Source organism: Meleagris gallopavo, chromosome 4 (genome assembly GCF_000146605.3).
Source record: "Meleagris gallopavo isolate NT-WF06-2002-E0010 breed Aviagen turkey brand Nicholas breeding stock chromosome 4, Turkey_5.1, whole genome shotgun sequence".
NCBI classification, from domain to species: Eukaryota; Metazoa; Chordata; class Aves; order Galliformes; family Phasianidae; genus Meleagris; species Meleagris gallopavo.
In genome coordinates, this window is record NC_015014.2 from 44,674,527 (window position 1) to 44,697,483 (window position 22,957).

Here is a 22,957-nt window from a genome sequence, read left to right on the forward strand (position 1 = left end):
TCACACAAGTGAAGGGCATTGTAATCACCTTCATCAATGGTCTCTGGAACATTGGAAGCCATTTAACATGGCAGCCAGCTATGCGGACAGCCATGAGAAATTTGTGTAAACCTCTTATGCAGCATTTTCATTTGTTGAATTAAATTACAACATGAAGATAGAACAATATTCTGGCAACTGGCACATTATCAATTACGATAACTACTGAACCAGATTTAATTATAAACATGGGAGACAATTTTAGAGTCAGTCGATGGAAAAAATCCACCTTTAAAAACATAAACATACAAAGGAAAAAGTGCATAAAGCTGAAGTTGGCTTATATTTGATTTCAGCTCTGTTGCAGTGACAAAATGAAAAACAAACAAACAAAAAATTGTTATGTTTACACATTATTGGGGATAATTAGGTACCATATTCAGAAAAAGCCTGGCGGCTAAACTGAGAAACTAAGCAGACACTTAAAAGTCTTCTCTTTACTGTTGCTACTGTTTAGAAAATGTGAAAGACCGTTTGCCCCTTGTTGGATACGTAATGCTGAATGCATGTTTTCAGATGTAATTTGAGTCAAACCTCAAATGGAGTCCATTACATGTCTTCTATTTTACCCTTAGCATTAAACAAAACAATCCTGAAGAATACAAACAAATTAATTTGTAACAGATGGAATGGAAGTACTTTTTTGGCAAGCACGAAGTTACCATGTCATTGTTGGAAATTTGAGAGGGTCAAAGATTGTACATGTGATGTTTGTGATTTAAAACTTTCCTAGATAAAAGTCAATTTTATAAATAGCATTTAACATCTATATTAGTTTTTATCATGGAAAATTGGTGCTTGATTAGAGCACAAAAGCTTCTCATGAGCTTGCAATTTCTTTTAAGACTGAATGAGAAAAGAGTGATATGAACACATTATCCCATATTTTCTGATTTTATAAGCTGTTGAACTGCTAACAGGTAAAATATCTCAGGAAATACACGGCTGAAAGTTCTAATATATTTGGAGCAAAGTCTACTGCATTACTTTGTTAGCTATTTACTGAAAAATTTTTTCAAAATAAAAGGATTTAACACAGCAGTTTTTGCCTTACTTGGGGAGATAATAAGCACATGGATTTAGCGTTAAAGTGAGCAACATAATTTTATTCTTTAAATGTACTTTAGTCAAAAACCTGAAAAAAATAATTAATAATCCTTGCACGTGTTTCTACACTTCTGTGAAAACCCTCCCAAGAGCAGCAAATCCAAAGGAAGTTTGTGTGAGCAGCCAGGTCTTTTCCTTTTGTGCTTATATTACTTCTATTTGCATATTCTTAAGGAGTCTTCTATTTAATATATTTATTCTTGTAAAATCAGTCAGTTGATATGTAGCTTATAGACCTCTTGAATAACATGGATTTGACTTGCTGCTGTATATAGCTCTTGCTCTGGATTTAGTAATGTTTAACTGAACCACAGCCATAGATTTTAGCTATCTAGTCTTAGTTTAAAAAACATTAAACCGTAGACAATCTACTTTTAGTCCTCAGTAATTTGTTTGAATCCTTAATAAATCTCAGTTGAAAACGTCATGCCTTTTTCCACTTTCTCACTTAGAGCCTATACACTGAGTATTATACTTTTACGAGCTAAGTCATGCTACGAACAGTTACAATACTCCATTCTAAAGGAAATAACCATAGGAAGATTCCCCACAAAAATTAACTGCTGATCACTTCGTTTTAATGATTCTTAGCATTGGCCATTCATGAGGAGTTTGTTTCAGTTACTTAAACTTAATTCAGTTAAAATGTAATGTAATTAGTAAAGAGAGATACTGCCAGGTAATGGGGTTCCAGATAAGACAAAAAAGTTGAAGGTTCAACAAGTGTTAATCTTCAAAAGTTGAGAGAGTATTTGTGGAACGTAAAGCTCTTTATTTCTATTGTTCTGTATTTCCTTAAGAGCGCACTTCATCTAGAAGCAGTCCAGAAAGCTTAGACATTTGCTGAACTATTGGGAAAGAAGTAGCAGAATTGGAGAGCAATATTCAGAAGAAATTACATTTTTCAAAAAGTTTGTTGTATTCATCTGGATCTAAAATACTTATATACAAAGTGATGCTTTCCAACTGAATCACTGAGTCACTCTTCTGCGTGCCTTTCAATTCAGCTAAAAAGTAACTACATCATACAGAATTCTCTCTTCTCCTTGGCCTTGTCTGTATTGTTTTCTCTTTTGTTTGTTCTAAGCAGATTTTTATTATATCAGTTCTAACCAGTAAGTTATAGTCTGAGAGTGTTAATAGTCAAGTCAGTTAAGCACTTTTTAGCTCTGAAGCCTAAGAGATTTAGGTTCCATTTCAGGAAAGCTGGATGTCATTCTGAGACCAATTTCTTGGATAACAGCAGTGAAAGAAAACAAATGATTATTTGTTATCTTTTGTGGAGAATTGCTGTGTTAGACACAGAATCATCATCTTCTCCTTCTTATGTTGCAATCAGTCTTGAGAACTGCAGCTCCTCAGAAACATTCCTGCCCGCTGACTCATAGCAGATGTAAGCCTCAGCACTAGAGAATTTAATAGCAAAAACAATCGCAGTCTGGGAAGGGGTCTGGAATTCTTTGCATCAGCTTAAGATTTAACAGCTTTGAGTTCTTTCCAGAGGATAAAGGTAAATATTTTAGTTACCTATGGGGGAGGACGAAAGAATTTAGCATAATTTGGATAGCTATGGACTAAAACTAGTTTATTTGTAAAGGCCATATGACATCGTACCATGTTGCTAATGATGAATATGTTGCTTCAGTAGTATTTAGCTGTTTTGCTGTGCTATCTAGTTAGGTTGTTAATAAACATCATATTCAAATTTGTAGTTCTTTAGTTTATAATAATGTATAGCTCTTGAATAAAGGTTGCTCTCCAGGCCTAGAAATGGATAAAATCATGAGTGTCCATTTTTTCAGATAAGGAAATAGGCTCAATTTTTGTAGTAGTATCAAAGCAAAGTTTGTGCATGAGTTTAATCTTTTAGACAGGCTTGAGCTTCAAATCATTAGATGTCCTTTTGGCAGACAGATTCTCACATTTGCCTGTAAAGAAAGCCCAGGCACAAAAATGCAGGAATCTTCAGAGGTACTTTTCCACAACTTTAATTACGCAGAGAGAGAGTTAATTATATTATAAATTAGAAAATTATAGAAGAAATCTTTTCATATCATCATAAAAGTACATACTCCAAGTGTAGTCTTAGACTATACATATAATTTGATATGAATAAAATTGTGAAGTTTCACAAGACTTGCCCTTAAACCTCCCTTTTACAGAAGGCAGCTATTAAGGGCTCGTGCTTTCAACTCAGAAACATTACAGTAAGATTCTGCATTCTGTTGTGTGTGCTAATTAAGTCTCACATCTATTATCTGAGATATTTTTGATAGGAATGGGTATCTCCAGCACAAGTTACTTTTATTTATTTGAACTGGCAAACACTGGTTTTATAAAACAAACTGTTTTTATAACAAAAGCTTTGAATATCTCAGCAAAAGCTGTCCCTTTAGACTTAGCCAACATCAGCAACACAAAAAAATTAAGTATGCACTTGCTTTCATCTGAGACATGGATTAAGGTTTGGATGTTCTTATAGAAGAAACAACACTCCTTAATATTTTTAATGTATTGTTTTCCATTCTCTATGGTGGGATCGTTTGTAGGTTTTTTTTGTTTGTTTGTTTCTTGGAGGTCTATTCTCCAAGTGAATGATGCGACAGATCTTACAACTCTCTTCCACAGATTAGAAAAAGTAGAGCATTAATTTTGTACTGTTTTGTTGTAAGAATGAAAATATTTGACCTTATAACCTTCCATTTCCTTTCTATTCTTTGATGCTTTATGTAGTCAGAATGTGAAACTCTCCCTAGAACACTTACAGTTAATGAAATGACAGCTGATATACAATTGATAAAATAAATTTGAGGTGATTAAAAGCCTGATTTTCAAAGGTTGATTTTTAGGGTATCAACTAAACATTTTGCATGTAGCAAAATCTTCATTATTGGAGTGGCATTTCCCAAGCTAGCCCAAAAATTTGGTGTTCTGTACTGTATCAGAGCAGGCCAGGAAATCCCACTCATCCTGTATTTACGTCCATGTTTGTCTCACATTAGTTCTGTATCTGTCCAGAGGAGGGAAGAAGAGAGGGGGAAAGGTGAGAGACAGACAGGAGACCCTATGAATACAAGATTTAATGTGACATACTTAACTGGATATGCATGAGTAGGGGCTGAAATAATCAAATACAGGTCATCTGTAGCCTGCCCAGACAGTTAACATGCTACCACATCAGATGATGTCATTACAACAGTGGCAACAGCTGCATTGCCATAATTACTACAGTCATAATTCATGAAAAGGCATGTTTTATTACAAAAAAACCTCAAATACAAATTAATAACAGAAGACAATGCCAGACAATTCTTGTAAATTCATCTCACCAGAAGAAAAAATCCCTTATCTAATCACTTGCATTGGTTTAAATAATTAAAATTGCTTTGAATATAATCTATGCAAATAGAACTTGGTCATCTGCGAACTGAAAGACAATCTACATTCTGGAAATTTTTCAAGTTATATTAGCTAATGTTTGTAAAGCAGTTAGATACAGTGGTGTTTGTTGTCATATAAAATAATCTGCATATGAAGTAGTAGGATTTAAAATGAATAGGTCATACAATACAAAATATACATAGCTATCAGTTGACAGATGTGATCCTTGTCACCATTAGACTAAAAGCTGCTGACTATTACATTTTATCCAGAAATTACTCTGTGATAGAAAAATTACTTCCATATTTTCCTGGTACACAGAAGCTACACAAGACATTTTTTCCGTACTTCAAGGATAACTAATTAAATTCAGATTTTTATTACTTAAATGTAAGAGAGGCTTTTCTCCTAATTTTAGGAAACCAACAAGGAATACTGTCCGGCTTTTTTGAATATTTTAAAGAGCTATTTTTCTTTTATTTCACAGTAATTTGTGTCTCTTTGTAACCTTCAATAAGGTTACTCCTGAAATAAGCAGAAACCTCTGATACATAATAGCCTAAAAGAATAGCTTTTGATTTCACTCTAAGTTGTGTTTGATCACACTATTGTAAATGTATTTACACATTGTAAAAGCATAAATATACACTATATTTGTAAAATATAGGGATATAATTACAGGTTAATTAGATTATTTCCAATAACATTTAAAGATATCAAGTGTAAATGTTTAGCTTTAATGCTTATATTAACTACTGTTTCCTTTGATCCTCTACTTCACAGCTTTGAAAGAATGAAGACTTCAATAGTGATTGATTTTCTCCTTGCAGTTAGCTTGACAGCTGCCACTAAAAGCTCTGTAAGTTCTATTCATTGTGTTTAGACTTGCTTTTAACTATTTCATACCTTGTTCTCTGTAGTTCTTAGAATACATCTCAACTAGATTTGATAGCAGAATCTTTGATTTAAAAGATAATACAAACCAAATCTGAAGAACTGGGGGGATAACCTTAGCATTTAGTGGAGATGAGTTTTTGATACAAAAAACAGAAATGGGTGCATAAATATACAACAGGGTATAAGTAATTAGGTAAGAGCATCAAATAAAGTAACTTGGTTTGTTTGTTGTTGGAACTAGTATGAAAAAGGAAACAGTAGAATTCCTTCACTATAAAGGTATGCATTAGCATAAAAGCTGTAAGAAAATGCACTGAAGATAGTTGTTCCATTTAGTGGTAACGGTAGCTCAAAGTAACACCTTCAATTTTGAGCATTATACCTACAGACAGGCAAAACTCAGAAATTGCTGATGTGTAATGAGCTTGGTAGCTGCAGAAATAGCATATTGATATAAAGAATGAATATTTCTATTATTTTTTAATCTGATTGATTAGTCATACAACTTCTCATCTAAAAAGATCCCCAGCTTTACATTCTTTTTTTGATCCTATACTGCATTATAAGTTGTACTAAAAAACAATGATTGTAGTTCCTTTAATTTTATCTTCTAAAGTTGTTTATGCCTTCTTCCACCTCACCAACAGAAATACTAAAACATGCTCATTCCCTCAAAACACTTATAGCCTCACTGTAATACTATAATGTGATGGAAAGTACAATGACAATAGCAGAGTAGCAAAGCTTTTAGCTACAGCAAATAAAAAGAAGCCCAAATACAAACACAAAGGGAAAAGAAACAGGAAAAAAAAGCTACTTACCTTCAGAAACCTCAGATATACAACAAATCCCCAGCAAGACTCCCTTACCTCCTCTCCTAACCCTTAAATAAGGTCTGAGAAGGGATGGATCCTGGCTCCACCCCTTCCTGTCACTCAGGTATATTGCATGCACCTGAGCTCCCTCAGGTTGACCCTGCCTTCCCACCAGGTGCTCAATCACTGCATCAAGCCGTCACTTAGCATTTCTGCTACAGTCACTAATTCTGTATCTGTTTTGGATGTCCTTCCTACTTTGATATCAAGATCCTAACTGTCAGAGACCTTGGAGATTGAATCGCTGATTCAAAATTACCGGTGTATGTGACTACTGAACTTAGAACTGGGTGAGCATAATTGCTTGGCATATTGTAGCAGAAATACAAAGTCACAGCTTGAAAGAGTGATTGAATACCTGGTGGGAGGGCAGGACCAACCCAGGGGAGCTCAGGTGCATGCAATATACCTGAGTGACAGGAAGGGGTGGAGCCAGAATCCACCATTTCCCAGACCTCATTTAAGGGTTGGCAGTGGAAGTATGGGTATCTTCTTGGTATTCCTTGTCTGTTTAAGGTCTTCTAATGGTAAGTTGTCTATAATTGCTGTATTTGTGCCCATCCTTACTTATTGCAGTCTGGGACTTTGTTGCTCCCTTACTATTGTTGTGTTTTCTATCCTTTTATAGTGCTTCATTTACTCTGCCTTGTGGAAGCTTTTTATTTGTCTCACTAGCTTTGGAATAGGAAGTATCTGCTTCTGTAATTTGTTTTTGCTTGTAAAATGAGGAAATTTACTGTTTTTTTTTATAGATGATTTCTGAGGAAAAAGCATTACTATGAAGTATATTTGCTTTCTTTCGATGTTTCAGTTAAAATGTTATAGGTAGTTACTAATAGTAAAGCTGAGAATGTTCTTAAACTTATCTCTAAAAATTTACATTTTAATACTATCCAAGAACTTTCTTTTCAGCTCATTTATAGTCTACAAATAAAAGACAAAAGCACTTCAAATTAAGTTCCTGTGTATTCATGGTTTTTATAAGTTATTCTATTCTATACCATCAGTTTTAATGAGAAGACTATAGCTGTTAAATATTTTATGCAACTATGACATAAAATGAAGATTATGAATACCCAGTAGTAGTTTGAGACTACGTGTCTACAAGCAGAGCTGTCAGTGACTGTTAGGTAATTGCTTCTCAACATGTAGTGTAAACAGTTGCTTCAGTGAAACAGAACAATTTATCTTCAGTTTACTTTTATACAGTAGGCTCTACTGTCTGCTGGAGACAGTGACAATCAAATTCAAATTTTTAAAGTATCTTACTGCTGTAACAGTTTTAATTTGATTCATATCTAGCAAAAGGAATAGCAGTAAATTATAGTCTGTTAGAGGTGTTTTATAGTGGTACATGAGGCAGTGTCATGGTGGAGGTAGATCTTGAACGGAGTATTCTTAAATAAGATGGGGCTTTAGGGATTTTAGATCACTAGATGAATTCTTTAATTCCTTCTAAAAACACTGTCACTTAAAAAATTGCACCTCTCACTTTACAACTTCTCCTTGTGGTTAAGGAATTTAATGGCTTCTCAGGATACAGTAGCAAATAGTTGAAGCCTGCAGGCAAATTTACTGTCAAAGCTGGTTAGTATGGGCAGCTCAGCTGCTGACAGGTAGCCATGCTGCCTTGTCCTGCCACCTGTATATACTCTCTTCTTTTATTCTACCACATATATTAGTTTGCAGTTTAGCAAGCATATGATAATCTGCAGCAGTACTTACAGCAGAGGTCTATACTCAAGATCACTTTGTCTAGCTAACATACATGATCAACACACTTTTTCTATGAGACTGAATATTACAGTCAAGTGGACCATGATGGTTTTGAACTATTTTAATAAAACCATAGACACATACTTCTAGCTTCAAATACTTTATTGAAACTTATTACAGAATCACCAAGTTCGGAAAGGACCTTCAAGATCATCCAGTCCTACCATCCATATATCACCAATAGTACTCACTAAACCATGTCCCTCAACACAAAATCCAAATGTTCCTTGAACACCTCCAGGGTCAATGACTTCACCACCTCCCTGGTGTTATCTAACCACCTCCTGTAGTTAACTTATCAAGTTAATTTCATAAGTTCAAAGTGAATTGCATTCTAGTATTCAAAAAAACAAATTATCTTAGACATCAGCAACATGTTATATCAGAAATGACATCATAATAGTGACAGTTTATGTGTATGTTACATGACAGTAATAGAAGTTCCCCTGATTTTTAACTAGTGCCACAAATAAATTATGAGAAAATTCCACATGAATTAAAAATAAAATACAGATTCTTATCAATACTGTTAGCTAATTCACAGAGTCTATTCTTGGAGCTGTAGAGAATTACTAATGTTACTGCAGGGAAATATCCAACCAGAACCATGTTTCTGCTGCATAGAAATGTGCAGAGGTGTATCAGACAGAAGGAAAAAAAATCACGGCAGCAAGAAAGTGACAAGAAACACTGGTGGTAGTGTTTGTGGAAAAACAAATGAAGCCTGAGCATGATGGAAAAATACTGATGCCAGTGGATATAAGTATGCTACTTCAGATTTACCTATTCCTTAAGTGTGATAGGGCAGTGTTCTAACATATTGTAATCTTCCACATGGATGGCAGTTGCTAGAGGCCTACATCCTTAGCTCATGTGATTAGAAGGTATGATTATATCAGAATTGCAACATCTTCCCTACTCTTGCATGACAAAATTATGTGTACAAGGCACAGTACAATACTGACTTTAAGCTTTAAGCTGTTAGTTTTCATGCATATATTTGCAGTTTCTTAGGGGCTACTTATTTTAGCAAGCCAAAGGAGCTCTAAATTTTACAGTATTTATGTCAGTGATCTTACCATTCTTATCATAAGAAGTATGTAACATAAAAGCATTTAAAAATGAACAATAAAGTTGAAATAGTATAAATATGAATTTAAAATTCTGTGGATTCTAGAATCTTAATGTTAGCAGCGTTTCTCTCTGGATAGTAAATATGTGTAGATGATAAGGTGACAGAAAGTAAGTGATCATTACAATAGATTCAGGTCTGTAGTATACTGAGTCCCATCTGCATGTTTACCAGTGAGGACTGGTAACAGAATCTCTAAAGAGAAGTTGTCTATGGCTGTACACTCTAGAATACCAAATCAGTTCAAACAGAGGTAACAGTTGAGGTGGAAGTCAACATAGGGTCTGCAGGGAATTGTAGAAAAGTATTTTGTTCATATTAGTTTTTATTTTCTTTTTCACATGTTAAACTCAACAAAAAAAATTACTTTTTTTATAGTAAGATGCTTTCCTCTCTAGGTTCTACAGAACTGTTTTCAAGAGCAGCTACAACTTCAGGCCCAGGTGAGACTTCTGGAACATCGTGTGAAACAGCAGCAGTTAAAAATTATACAGCTTTTAGAGAAGAAAGAGATACAGTACAGTGACAGAGGAGATGAAAACAGTGTCATTGACTTGGGAGGAAAAAGACAGTATTCAGGTTAGAAATGACGCTATTCATTTCCGTTCATTGTAGTGATACCCAGAAGCTTTAGCACAATCAGGCGCATTGATGTATTGTCTTACAACTCACAGAAAATTGTTTGTTTCAAGCACAGTGTTAATCTCTTACCTAGGCCTGCTGTCCTAGGGAAAATATTTCCATCTCATGATACAAATGAAGTCAGGATTGAAGAGGTTTATTAATTTAATTAATTAATAGTGCATAATTAAAGAATGATCATTGAACAGTACATTTAGAATCATTATCAGCAATAAAACAGAGAAAAGGCAATAACAGGCATTTACAGAAGTTAGTAAACTATTACAGATTTTTAAACATCCCTTAACTCATCTCAAGAAGTTCTAACACATAGGATTTAAAACTCTTGGTCTATCTCAGTTCACATTTACACATTCTCAGGGTCCCAGGCACACACTTGCTCTTGCAGAGGTGGGTAACTCGGACCTCCTCTGGAAGTGCAGGTTCCCCAGTTCACACACACTTCATTGGAGATGGAAATCTGAGTGCAATGGTTTGTGTACCATCTTGCAGCCTGCAGTCTGCTAATCCATGTTTCAGTGAGAAAACATCCTAAAAGTTCACATATGAACATCTGAGGTCTAAAATCCTACTGATTGTTCCCCATGTCAATCCAGTAGGCTGCAGACAGGCTTTTTTGTGCTGTTCACTGGGAAGGATGAGGTTTGGAGGTAGTTCTTGATCTTGACAACTATTGGAAGTGTGCAATCTGGCTTAACTGGTTAGTTGTCTAGGTCTCTTACCCTCATCTGTACACATCTACACATTTCAAGCTGACTCACTTTTCTTGGGAATAATCTGGTAGTTTCCTGGTTGTTTAATGAGCTTTATTGTCATTTTCAGAAAATATCATTACTTGCAATTTACTATTTAGCATTATCAGTTTAGAGGCAATAATTGTGTGAGTACAATATCTTTTCTGAGACAGCGTACACTCGCATCTCTATCATGTCAGCTGTTGTTACCTTCCTTATGTTATCAAGATGGGAGTTGTACAGACACACTGACATCTATGGTAACACAGAAGGCTATACTTGCTACAAAGAGCTATACCTTTAAAGTGGCCAAGAAAATCCACATTTTGATTTCTGTTTCTTTGAAATGAAATATCATGATGGAATTCTATTACACAGGAGGTGTTATATATGACCTACTCATATGGTTGGTTTTTTGGATAGATTTTAAGACAACTTTTTTTGACAGAGATAGCCCAAAGGCTTGATTCCACTTGCAGAATAATTTAAAGAAAGAATTTTTGAAGTTAATTGAAATATAATTGGAATAAAGAAATAAGAGACTTTAGTCTTTTTAGACTACCTAGAGACTTTTTTTTGTATGAGAGAGCAATACTTCAGCATATAGTCTCCATACTCTGCTAATTAACTATCTCATTTAGAGACAAGATGTCCCTGCAAAACAGGAAAGATAATGAAAAGGATGGACACATGGTCAGCAGTTAAATTAGCTTAGTTAAATAGAAGATGCTCAACATCTAAGACCAAATTCAGAAAGTCAGCTGGCATAGAGTCTTTTTGCAGAATAGGTATATGAGTTCTAACCTGTAAAGTCCTGAAAGCATCCATATGAGCTTGTTATGATGGTGTCTGGACTCACCTTAATTATATTCTTTATGTTGCAATGGTGTGACCGAGTTAAATTCAGCTCAAGGCATCACTATTTCTAGAGTTGTAAAGTCCAGGATTTAAGTTGGTTTTGTATCCTCAACAGCATTTTGATGTTGGTTGGGTCCCTCTACAGTGGAAGAAGGCAAAGTGTGTTAACTTGTCATAGCTGGAGTAAGACTTAAACTCTTCTAAAATAATATATTTTTTAAATCCAAACAATAATTGGGTTGTAAGTAGACTTTGGGTGGTCTGATTCTTGGTTGGTGTTGGTTTCTAGTTGTCCTGTGCTAGGGAGTCTAAACTTCTAAGATATTCAATGCATGGGTTTGAATATAATTGCAGTGTTTTTGCTTCTGGAAGAAAATACGGCATATAAAAAAGCATCACGTAATAAAGCACCATTAAAGTAAAATTAAAAGCTGTTGTAAGTCTGACTTTGAATTTTATCTCTATATTTAATTACATATTCAGCATCCCAGAAGATTCGTTTGTTATTATGGTTGACATGGCTGAGTTCTTTGTTACTGGAAAAAAATATATATATTAAAAACACATTTAGCTGAAAGGTCTTTGTCCTTTCTTAAGTGTATTCTTCAGTTTTCTTTAAATTGATTCTGGATAACAGATCTAAGTTATTTCTAGTTTCTGTTGATAATTTTTTTCACTTTCCTAATAGCTTAGTAAATGCTTTCCCTTGTTGATAATGCATTATTTCATTCAGGCTGCTGTAACATTTTAAGGTCAGTAGATCTGGATAATTTGGGGGGAAGAAAGTAAATACACTTGCTTAAAATTAAAATACTCCTAAGTATTTTGCTAACCTACTGAGAAAATAATGGATGCAAGAAAAGTTTTCTGTAATCCAGTCAAAATGTCTCTGCGAAGACATCTTAGTTGTCGTTTAAATAATATTTTTTTATGTTATAATTTGTCCAAATCCTGGCATAGTTATTTGTTTTCATTACAAGCTCTTTATATTTTCTATGTCTAATCTTCATTGATGTTTTCACTGAGAAGAAATGTTGTAGTTCATAAAGTTCCAAACTAGCCTAGAAGTTCAGCCAACATGTTCTTAAAGAATTCAGGGCAAATCTTACAGTTAATCAGTTTTACTTCTGCCAGGAAAAACAGAAATGTTGAAAACTATACTACTTTCCTGTGTGACTGCTTGATGGTAGATTACATATAAACAAATAACTCCTCTCATTTCTAAACTCCTTGAGGGAAAAGAGATAAGATGGTATGATTACAGTACTGTTATTTTCATGAGCTCTGAAATGCTGATTTACATGGTGATTTGTCCTTGAAACCATTGCAGACCAGACTGAAAAATGGTATAAAGCCAAATGTAACGTTTTAGACACACACAACACTTTTTGTAGGATAGACTTCTGTGTATATTTGGACCTGTGTGGTACAAGGGACAACAGTATTAGGTCTGGTAATTGTTTCCTTTTTCTAACACTGGTAATTCCATACTCTCATATTTGGCATTTCTCCTGTACTTCTACATCCAGAAAGTCCACATCTTTGTTTCTGAAGATTGTGTAGCTTATATGTAGGAGAATTATGATTGTAACAGGATTCTAGTGTGGATTATACCATTGTAAATTAGAAGTGGCACCGCCTAACCCAAAAGAATTAAAGTCATAAAAATGTATTTGTGGAGGTATTTGCTTTCTATTAGCTTTTTTCGTATGTGCCTCTTACCTGATATGACTTGATTTCCCTTATTGACTTTTCTGGTTTTGCTAGTAAGTATGGAACTAAAAACTGTGTTCAATGGATGTTTTGTGAACAGACTGTGCAGAAATCTACAGTGATGGTCACAAGCAAAGTGGATTTTACAAGATGAAACCTTCCCACAGTCCTAATGAATTCCTGGCCTTCTGTGACATGTCTGAAGGGGGTGGTTGGACTGTTTTTCAGAGACGTTCTGATGGCAGCCAGAATTTCAATAGGTAAGTACTCGATTTGGTCATTAAAATTGGAAACAAACTGCATAAACAAGAAACCAGAAGGAGATAAGTTATTAACTTCAGAATTATATGGATAAACTATCTCAGATAAAAAGGAGGAATAGTGATTCAGTGGGACAGCCTCCAGATGAGATCATTTTTGGCTCTATCATAAACTGTCTGTATGATCCAGATCAACTCTTAGGTTAAGTTACCAAAGTATTTAAGATGTAATTTTTTAAACTTTTATTCTAGCATCGGTCTTGTTGGACTTGAAGTATGCAGAGTGTAAGACAGAAAAATAAGTAGCAGAAGGCTAGTAAGATGATCAAGGGCTGGAGCACTTGTCATGAGGACAGGAAGTGGCTTGTTCAGCCTGGAGAAGGGATGGCTGCAGTAGAATCTAAAAGCAGACTGCCTGTGTCTACAAGGAGGTCACTAAGAACTGAGCTGTTTGAGAGATTGAGAAAAATAGGCTCCTTGCCATAGTGTCCTTAGGTTTCCTTTCAGCTTTAATTATTCTGTGGTCTGTGATTGTATGACAAAATAAATACCCAAACAAACTTATTTTTTTTGCTTACTAAAGTACTCATTTATACTGATCTACAGAGACTGGGCTGACTATGAAGAAGGCTTTGGAAATTTTGTTTTGACTAATGGTGAATATTGGCTTGGAAATAAGAATCTTCATTACTTGACTAATCAAGGTAAGATTTGTACTGTGATAACAGTTTTCTATTATTTCTGCTCCTTTTCTCTTTCCAGGCCATCTTATTGTTAGCATGAATCCTGAGTTGTGTTTGTTAGTCCGTATGAACTTTAGTTTTAAAAAATTAAAATATTTTCTAATGAAAGCTTGAAAGCTCTCATTGGACCAATTGAATACAAGGAGATCCTTCAAAACAGGGAACAGTAGCCAGGAGGATACCTTAAAACAATTCTCTCTACCATTCTGCAGTCAGGATGACTAACAGTTTTGGTGTACTATGCTGTACCAATTCATTTAGTCAGAACTTTACATGACTGCCACATATGGTATTATGTGAGGGAAATCTAGGCATGTAATCTTGATTAGTCTAATATTGAAAAGCTATTTCAATTTTTCTAATAGTTACTCAATCTACAACAACTTTTGCATTCCTGTAGAGCGCTGAATATACAAAAGCTATCTATTGACTTAACAAGCTAATGTGCATGGAGATCACTGCTGTCATTTCTTTACTATTACTGTATATTAAAGGTAGCTCAGGTCTGTTCAAATATGCTGCACGTTAAAATTACCTACAATTTATATTGCAGCATAGATAAAGGCTTTGGGACTCATGGAAGTGTACAACATTAGATCAGTATGGTGGGAGATATATATACATTCATTTCTATTTCCACTTACATATATAGGACCGGATTCTCAGGTCCTGTAAATGAACATAGCTGCTAGAATCAGTGATCTCTGAAGATTTACACCAGCATGTGATCCTGGTTTAACTCTTATTTTCAGAGTGTAGAAATACTGTTTTAAGTGTACGCATATTTATTGAATCTCATTCTGCTTTCATCACTATTTCAAATGCCTTAATAAAACATAAAATCACAAGGCCTTTTTTTGTTTACATGCCAAAATCTATGTTGGAATAAACCTACAATTTTACAAGATGAATTGTGTGAATGAAAAAAAACCATAGCAAGATGTACCTTAAAAGCCAAAATGAAAGAAGATTGAAAGAATATAATGATACAGATAAGATTTATACTAAAAAAACAATTAGTATTTTAATATTCTACTATAATACTCCGTTCTGAGAATTAGCAAGATAGGTTAGTTTTACAAAAATATTTTCTATCCTTATTTCTTAAGGAAACTATACTTTAAGAATTGATCTAAGTGATTTTGAAGGAGAACGGCGTTATGCACAATATACAAGATTTGGAGTTGCAGATGAAAAGGTAATAAAATCATTAATAATGACCAGTGGTTTTAATGAAAATGTGACTTTATTTAAGCAGGCAATAAACATACATGTGCCTTTCTTTTCATAAAGATTTATGCTGAGCCTTGTTAACAAGTATTCTTTCTTACAAATGGTTGGAATTTTCAAATGTCACAATAGTGGTTTATATGGATGTACTGATTTCATACCTCGTGGAATTTGTATGAATCATTAGTTTTAGCAGTTATGGATGCAAGCAGTTTTTCAATTGTTATTATCAGCAATAATGGTGCATAATTTCTCTATGTACTCCAAACCAACTAATAGCTTTTATTGTTATTTCTACATAAAATTATGAATTGTTTTTACCCTGGTAAGCATCTATATATTCCTTTATTCACTAGTACAGTGGTTGAGTGACATGACACTCCTGGGCATACAAATAGTAGCAAATGGAACAGGTTAGTTTTTTTGCAGATTTACTCCTTTACATACTGAAGGTTAAAGACACATTGGATTACTTTCTTTTTTCCTTCTTCACAATTTGCATTAGCACTCCTATCAGATGAGCTGTGGTGAATACTCTGGTACAGCTGGTGATTCCCTAACTGGGGGGTTTCATCCTGAAGTGAAATGGTGGGCTGATCATCGTGGAATGAAATTCAGTACTAGAGACAGGGACAATGACAACTACGAAGGCAATTGTGCTGAAGAGGAAAAAGCTGGTTGGTGGTTTAACAGGTATTTTGATTTTATATTTGCATTGTCTTTCTACTTCATGTGTATTCATACAATATCTGCTAGAAGGTAAGTAGACATCATTATTTATTATACTTGCAATCTATCCTTGACTGCTAGCAGAGATTCCAGTGCTGTTAGGACTGAGATTCACTTACTGCCCTGGCCAAGCTTATCTATGAAATAGTATTTGTCATAGGCTTTGGTCATTCTGTTATCAGACAGTAAGAAGGAGACAATTCTGTCCCTTTAAGGTAACTAACATTTACACAAATAGGTCATGCAGATATGTTCCTGTTGTACTTCATTCTTGTATTTCTCCTTGCTTCACTAAACCAGATGTGGCAGTACTGCTGAATAGCTGATGAGTTAAGCTAGTGCTGGGTTAACAAGCTGTAGATTTTTATCTGTTAACACTTCATTCTTGTTGTTCCTTCTATATCAAGATGGGAACGTTCTCACTCAGTTTCTGTCAGTGCACATGACTGGACTGAGAGGAAAATAATTTTAAAGAGGTTTCATCAAAAGAAATTTAAAACCCTACTTACCTATACAATAGCAATTCTAAAAGGAAGACTAAAACTGATAATGTTAGCAGCATATACATAGGCAGCTCTGTTGTTTCACATACTTCACATATAAAATATAGCCATATATATATAGCCATATAATATATGAACAGAAATGATCTATCTGGGTAATAGACAGCTTTAAAATACAGCTCAGAAAAGCACACTACTCTTTCATTCGATCTCAGTTCACTGGGCAAGAGCTGCCAGGCTGAATCAACTCCATTGTTTCTCTGTGTCATCCGTTGTTCCTGCTTTTAACTCCTTATTTTCCAAGTTCTGTTCCTATAAGTTGTCTGTGACCAGCACTACTGATATTAAGTAGCTTCTAGCTCACAACTAATAATTTTAATACATTTTAGGGGTGGTAGATTGGCAGAGTGTTTGAGGCATACAGAAAATATTCACGTGTAGTCAAATGTTCTTGCAGTTTTCATGAAAAAGATATTTAAAAGGGAAAATAATCTGTGGGAGATACTTTACCGATGATATCAGTAAATTTAGAGGAGTCCACAACTTGAATAGTATAAAACTGTGGTACCATGACATGAGATTTATTAACTTAAATGACATTATTTTTGTCTTTTAAAAACTTTTTTAATACTAGGTTGGCCTGTACAGAAGAATGATCTCTCTGCAGAAGTAGCTCTACAACAGAACTTGACAGTTATTAATACCTTGTAGTTGGTGTTACATAACAACTAAAGATAGCTGACTCCTACCAGGCTAGTTCCTATTATGGATGTGTATCTGACATAGTTAAAGTGAGACTATATCTGGATAATGAAAATCAGTTGTAGTAGTAGTGTCTTGCTACTGACTTTGTTAAGCTTAACAGAAAACTGAAAGCTGCAAAATATTAGAGAATTGTAGTATCCTGAAATCCTGGCAGGCTCAAAGAAAAGAAAGCACTCAGAGCACAAGTATGTCATGCACAGATTAGCAAACACAGAAGAAATTAGTGCTCTTGGCTGGTTTGTATAGGAGCTCCCAGCTGTGAAGGTATTTTTTTGTAGCCAGCTCTATGCTATGTAGCCTAATGAAATATAGAAACACACAGATAATATGAATACCAAGGGATGTGATACAAGTGAGGCATAGAAAATAGCTCTTATCTCTTGATCCAACTCTGTATTTATTGTGGACTCCTGCAGAGAGAACATTCTTCTGCACTTGTTTGTAACCAGAGATTTTTGGCTTGGTATCCTGTGTGCTAGGCTCTCTCTGGTGCTACACTTAGTTCATAAGCTTTCCTTCTTCCAGGGTAATGCAAAGATCAGTAGGTTTAGAACTGCCAAATAAGAGCTTACAAACCCATGTGTACATGAGCTTATTCTCTCTCCAGCACTCCCAGTTTTAGTTGCAGAATGCATGGATGACCACAGTAGACTTGGCAGACATCAAGATGTGGCCATAAGTCTCAATCAGGCTTTGTGTCTCACCAATCTTCTGAAGACGGCATAGCTACATTCATGTAGGGCTGTGCTGGAGTCAATAAGTCCAGGCAGAAATTTAAATAATTCTTCAGGGAACCAACTCCATCTATCTGTATCTGTCACAAACTTAATACATTAACTCAGATAAAATTTCAGTGGATAATTGAGAGTTGGCTGTACTTTTGAAACTATTGCTGTAGGGTTTTAGGCTTGAAAAACTAGCCTGTTGGAAAGAATGAAGGAACTTCAAGGTGACTGTTGACTTTTTGCTTCAGAAAATTGTATCAGTAGTCATATGCCAACTGTTCTTGCAATATGGCCAGTTGCTTTTGTCTGCCTCCAGACTTACAGAATATATTTTTGCCATTAGTGCCTCCTAGCACTAATTAAGGGTTCTTATGGGCTCATGTTACTGCTGACAAAATCAACTTCTGACTGTTTCCATCAAAAGAAGTAAAAGAGGATTTATTGATTACAATTCTTCTAACAAAATCAGTTTTGATTTGAAGTGTTTAAACAAAGTGCTGTCTCAATTCAGAATTTGTGTGGCTAAAAAGATTGTTAGGTCTGATACAAGTTCATCATTATTAAAACCAAAGTCACTTTTGATATCTGCGATTTATAAGCTTTCAACCTATTTATTAACAAAAATAATTTTAAATTATAAGCAGTGAATAAGCATTCATGCATGAGAATTTTCCTGTGAGGCCTTTATCACTCTTTCTATTTCATTTTTCAAAACTGTTACTAAAGTGTAAGCAAAGCCAAGATTTGCCAGTAAAAATATCCATAAATTTAATTTGGACTGTTTTGTTTTAATGTTTTCTGAAGTCTGCTTTTGAAATACTGTGGTGTCTAACAACCAGATATTAACAATGCTTATGACAAAATTTTGAATTAGCAGGTAAGTTAGGCAGATTCATTGCAATGTGCTGCATAAGAAACAAACTTTGCTCTCCATATGGTGACATGAAAGTAAACTTAGTACTTGTAGAAACCAAATGAGTATCAAGGTTGAGCTGGTAGCTAGACAGGCCTTTGGGGGTTTTGCTAGATTGGTTAGTTTTGTTTTCACTTAGCATGCTTAATAACCTGTAACAGCATTTGTTTCAGTATGTTAAACAGTAGTTAGTTCAGTCAGATAAAATACCAGTTCTGATGACTCATGGAAGTGGTATAGATCTCTTAAACTAAAGCTGTGAGATGTAATGCATTTTTAAAAAGAAATCAACAGTTTGAAAGGCAAACTGATAGTGGTATTCATGTTTTGTCATGTAACACTATGTGGGTAACTGCATAATATCAGAAGGGCTGCTCTGGAACAATAATAAGCAGCACAGTATTTTCTTCCCAGAGTTTTGCTCTGCTGCTACATGTGACCTAAAGGATTCTGGAATTATTTGTCACTAAGACAGATTAACCGGCAGAACTCAGAGACCCACTAATGTCAGAAAACTTGTAGAACAGAAATAACTTTTGTTTCAAGGATGTTAAGAGTACTTGCAATTGTGCCCTAATTAAACTGTTTGTGTGTAGGGGCAATGCAGTCCACAGATGTAAATCTGCAATGTCAGACTGGGCTGTTAGCAACATAGTGCTCTTTGTTTTTTTTTTTTTTACTTGTGGGGAAATGGAAGTGCTTGCAACTTTTAGATGGGGATCTTATTCATCTTTTATTTACTTTTCCACCAGGTGTCACTCAGCCAACTTGAACGGTTTGTACTACAAAGGTCCTTATACTGCAAAGACAGACAATGGAATAGTTTGGTATACTTGGCATGGGTGGTGGTATTCTCTGAAATCTGTTGTAATGAAGGTCAGACCAACACACTTTGAACCAAATATTGTTTGAATATTTTATTAAGATTCATCTTCTAGCAAATGGATCCAAAGTAAACAGATGGGCTATTACCAATGTTTATATAAATCTAGAGTAATTCCTCTGTAATAGTTTTCTGAGATGTACATGAGAAGATATGATTTATGAATCCATATGTACAAATACTTCTGCTAATGTGCCTATAGAATTATTTTTTTTTATGGCAGAGTTTGCCTAGGAAAAAGGATATCTTTATCAACATGGAGAATTTGTCTTGAAAGGTAACTAGAAATCCTTTTACTTTTTTAATAGAAAAAAAGTATTGTCATTATTATGTCTCAAAAATTAAAATGGATTGTATTGCATCCAAAAAGGCAATTTAAATAGAACCTTTAAGTTTAGCTTCCTTGTGGAAATAGCTTCTTCAGAATTGTAGCAATTGGACAGATCAATACAATGGGAAAGACATACAACAAAGGTGTCATGATGGAAGGACTGGCATGATAGAAAGGTGCTATAAAGAAAGGGAAGAAGATTGCTCATCCATATCAGAAGATTCCAGGTTTACAGGGAAAGCTTCATCAAAAAGGGATCTCCAGAAAGATCCTTTCCCACTGGCAGAATCAGCCCTTAAATGAAGTCTAAGAGGTGCAGCCAGGCTCCATCCCTCCTGGTCACACAGCTGAATTGCCTTCATCTGTGCTCTCAGGACTGACTGGGTCCTTTCCCCAGGTGCTCAACCAGTGGTTCAGGCTGTGACTCGACAGTTCCCATACAAGAACAAATCAAGGCTTTAGAAGAAATTGGTTGTCTGTAAGTTCCTCCAATTTATTTTGAACATGTTTTGTACATAGCATGCATCAAAAGAATAAAGAATGAGACAGGAAGCTGGAGGAAGAGAAGGGATGCCGTCAGCCAAGAATCATTTGAATTCATAGAGATGATCATATCACTTCAACCTAACGTTTTTTGATGGTTAGTAATTCTGCCATTCTTCTTTTTGGTAACCAGATAGATATTGTGGACATTAGTATACTAACATCTTTATCAAAAGACTGACTATTTTTAATGTAAGCTATGCTTTGAGTGTAGACTATCATAATGTATAGAGGGAATTAGGTTTCAAATGCAATCTAAAAATCTGGCATTTAAAGTTTCTTAGTACTTAAGTTCATAAAACCTTTCTTTTTTTTATGTATTTGTTAATCTCTACAGCTCTGTTTGAGTGCCCTTTTCAGTCACTTCTAAGTTCTTATGCTTCCAAGTTTCTCCTTTTTCCTCAGTTGTTCTCTTGGCTATCTGGGCCTTTCCTGTTCTCAAGTTACAGATCCATGTTTTCCTTGTACAACAAAAACTGCAAGGGAAACTTTGCCTAGCTATAGCTTGGGTGCCTAGCACCAAAACTGACTGTAGCAGTCAGTAACAACAAAAACAACTGGTGAATGTATGCTGCCATGGAGAAGAGCAGGCACATTCTCTAGGAAGCTACCTAATGAAATGTAATTCTGTAACTGGAAGGCAGCCTGGCCTAAGTATGTGTGCATATATATGTGCACATATATCTATATATGCATATATTCAGCATTCAGTATTAAATCATTATTTTTAAATCATGCTACTATAAAAGGAGAAAGATTAATTCCTTGTAAAACCAGGGATGACATTATGTAGAAATTGTAAAAGCTGGAAAAATTGGCTCATTTGGAGAGTATTAAGACAAATCGCATAATGTTTAATTGAAATTAAAGACAGACTTACTAACACGTATGAATTGTGCTCAAGTAATCTGCAGTAATGCTTTTTGTTTGCTTCAGCATAAATTCCTCCTCCTTTACTTATGAGAATGTTAATGATATCCTTCAGCTGATATATTTTGATATAAAATTTTATTCCTTTTCTCTACTGGATATCATAAAAACTAAGGAGGAACAAATCTTTGCTCATTTTAAAATGCATTTGTATGTTTGTTTGGACTGGATATTCTTCAGAACAAGGACATCCTACTCTAGCTGTTCGAAAAGCACCTCACATATTGCTAGTGGTACACAAATACAGTATTTAATTCCTACCATCTCTCTGTGGCTTTTCCTTGTGCAGTAGATCACCTTGGCTAGATAAAAAACATGTGAATGATGTAATTCAAAATGATCAGAATTCTCAAATATACAAACTCTTTACTTTCAAAGAGTGAGTATAAACAGCCTGACATGGGCTGTTAGTAATTATTTCCTTAGCAGGTATAAACTTGTTCTAGGGGAATCATTATTCTTACAAGATAGCAGAATAAAGGTGAGGTTGTTGTTGAGGCATTAGAAGGAACAACATAGTAACTCCCAAATAGTTGAAAATGAATACATACCACTTGATATAAATCTTTAACCCTAAAGAAAAAGAATCAAGAGTATAACAAGTAAAATATATTGTCCGTGATGATTTAATAATGAACAATGTGATCAGAAGTGCAACTGTAATATTTGTTCAAGAGAAATATAATTGTATTTTCAACTGTCTGTCTCCTTCCATTTGTTAAACATTTTGGAGATCAAAACAATAAAAGCTGTAATGTAAAGAGAATTTAAATTAATGGTTAAAGACCCTTTTGTCCTATAGCACTTCTTTTTAAATGTCCAGTATGCACGAATAAAGAGCTGAGGCACTAAAATCTGGCCTACTTATTTACAGTGGAAATTTTTCTTCAGCTTTGCTGTATGCGTTCCCAAAACTGTTATTCCTAACACCAATTCTTGAACATCATTTTTAAGTATAATGTTCTGTTCTGTCAAAGGTATTTTTCATTGCTTTTAGAAAAATAGTATGCTCAGAAAGACAGCTCAAACAACTATTTGCTAGGTTTATCAAGTTCCTTTAATTCTCATTAGATCAAAAAGAATGAAAATTTAAGTGTGTGTGTGTGTGTATTTTTAAGCTTTAGCAGTGGGTTTTCTTTTGCACTTGTGAAAGTATTAAGAGCAAAGAAAGTATCCAGGGAAGTATTTCATATCTAGATTTTCAAAAGTTTCCACTTGCTTCTGTCTTGTTTTAATTGCTTAGAAAGA

At 34.7% G+C, this 22,957-nt stretch overlaps 1 protein-coding gene across 2 annotated transcripts; it reads left to right on the forward strand.

Moving 5' to 3' along the window:
- The first annotated feature begins 2,506 nt into the window (after positions 1–2,506).
- Positions 2,507–22,823, forward strand: FGL1 (fibrinogen like 1). 2 transcript variants are annotated; one of them, XM_003205789.4, is made up of 8 exons: positions 2,507–2,656; positions 5,311–5,386; positions 9,606–9,786; positions 13,255–13,414; positions 14,021–14,118; positions 15,267–15,355; positions 15,893–16,080; positions 19,775–22,823. In XM_003205789.4, exons 2-8 carry the CDS (start codon positions 5,321–5,323, stop codon positions 19,932–19,934), a joined length of 942 nt encoding a protein of 313 aa, XP_003205837.1. In that variant the 5' UTR covers positions 2,507–2,656; positions 5,311–5,320; the 3' UTR covers positions 19,935–22,823. The 2 variants fall into 2 exon arrangements, with proteins under 2 accessions (XP_003205837.1, XP_019470400.1); XM_019614855.2 differs by lacking the exons at positions 2,507–2,656; positions 5,311–5,386 and adding an exon at positions 6,790–6,826.
- The last annotated feature ends 134 nt before the right edge of the window (positions 22,824–22,957 follow it).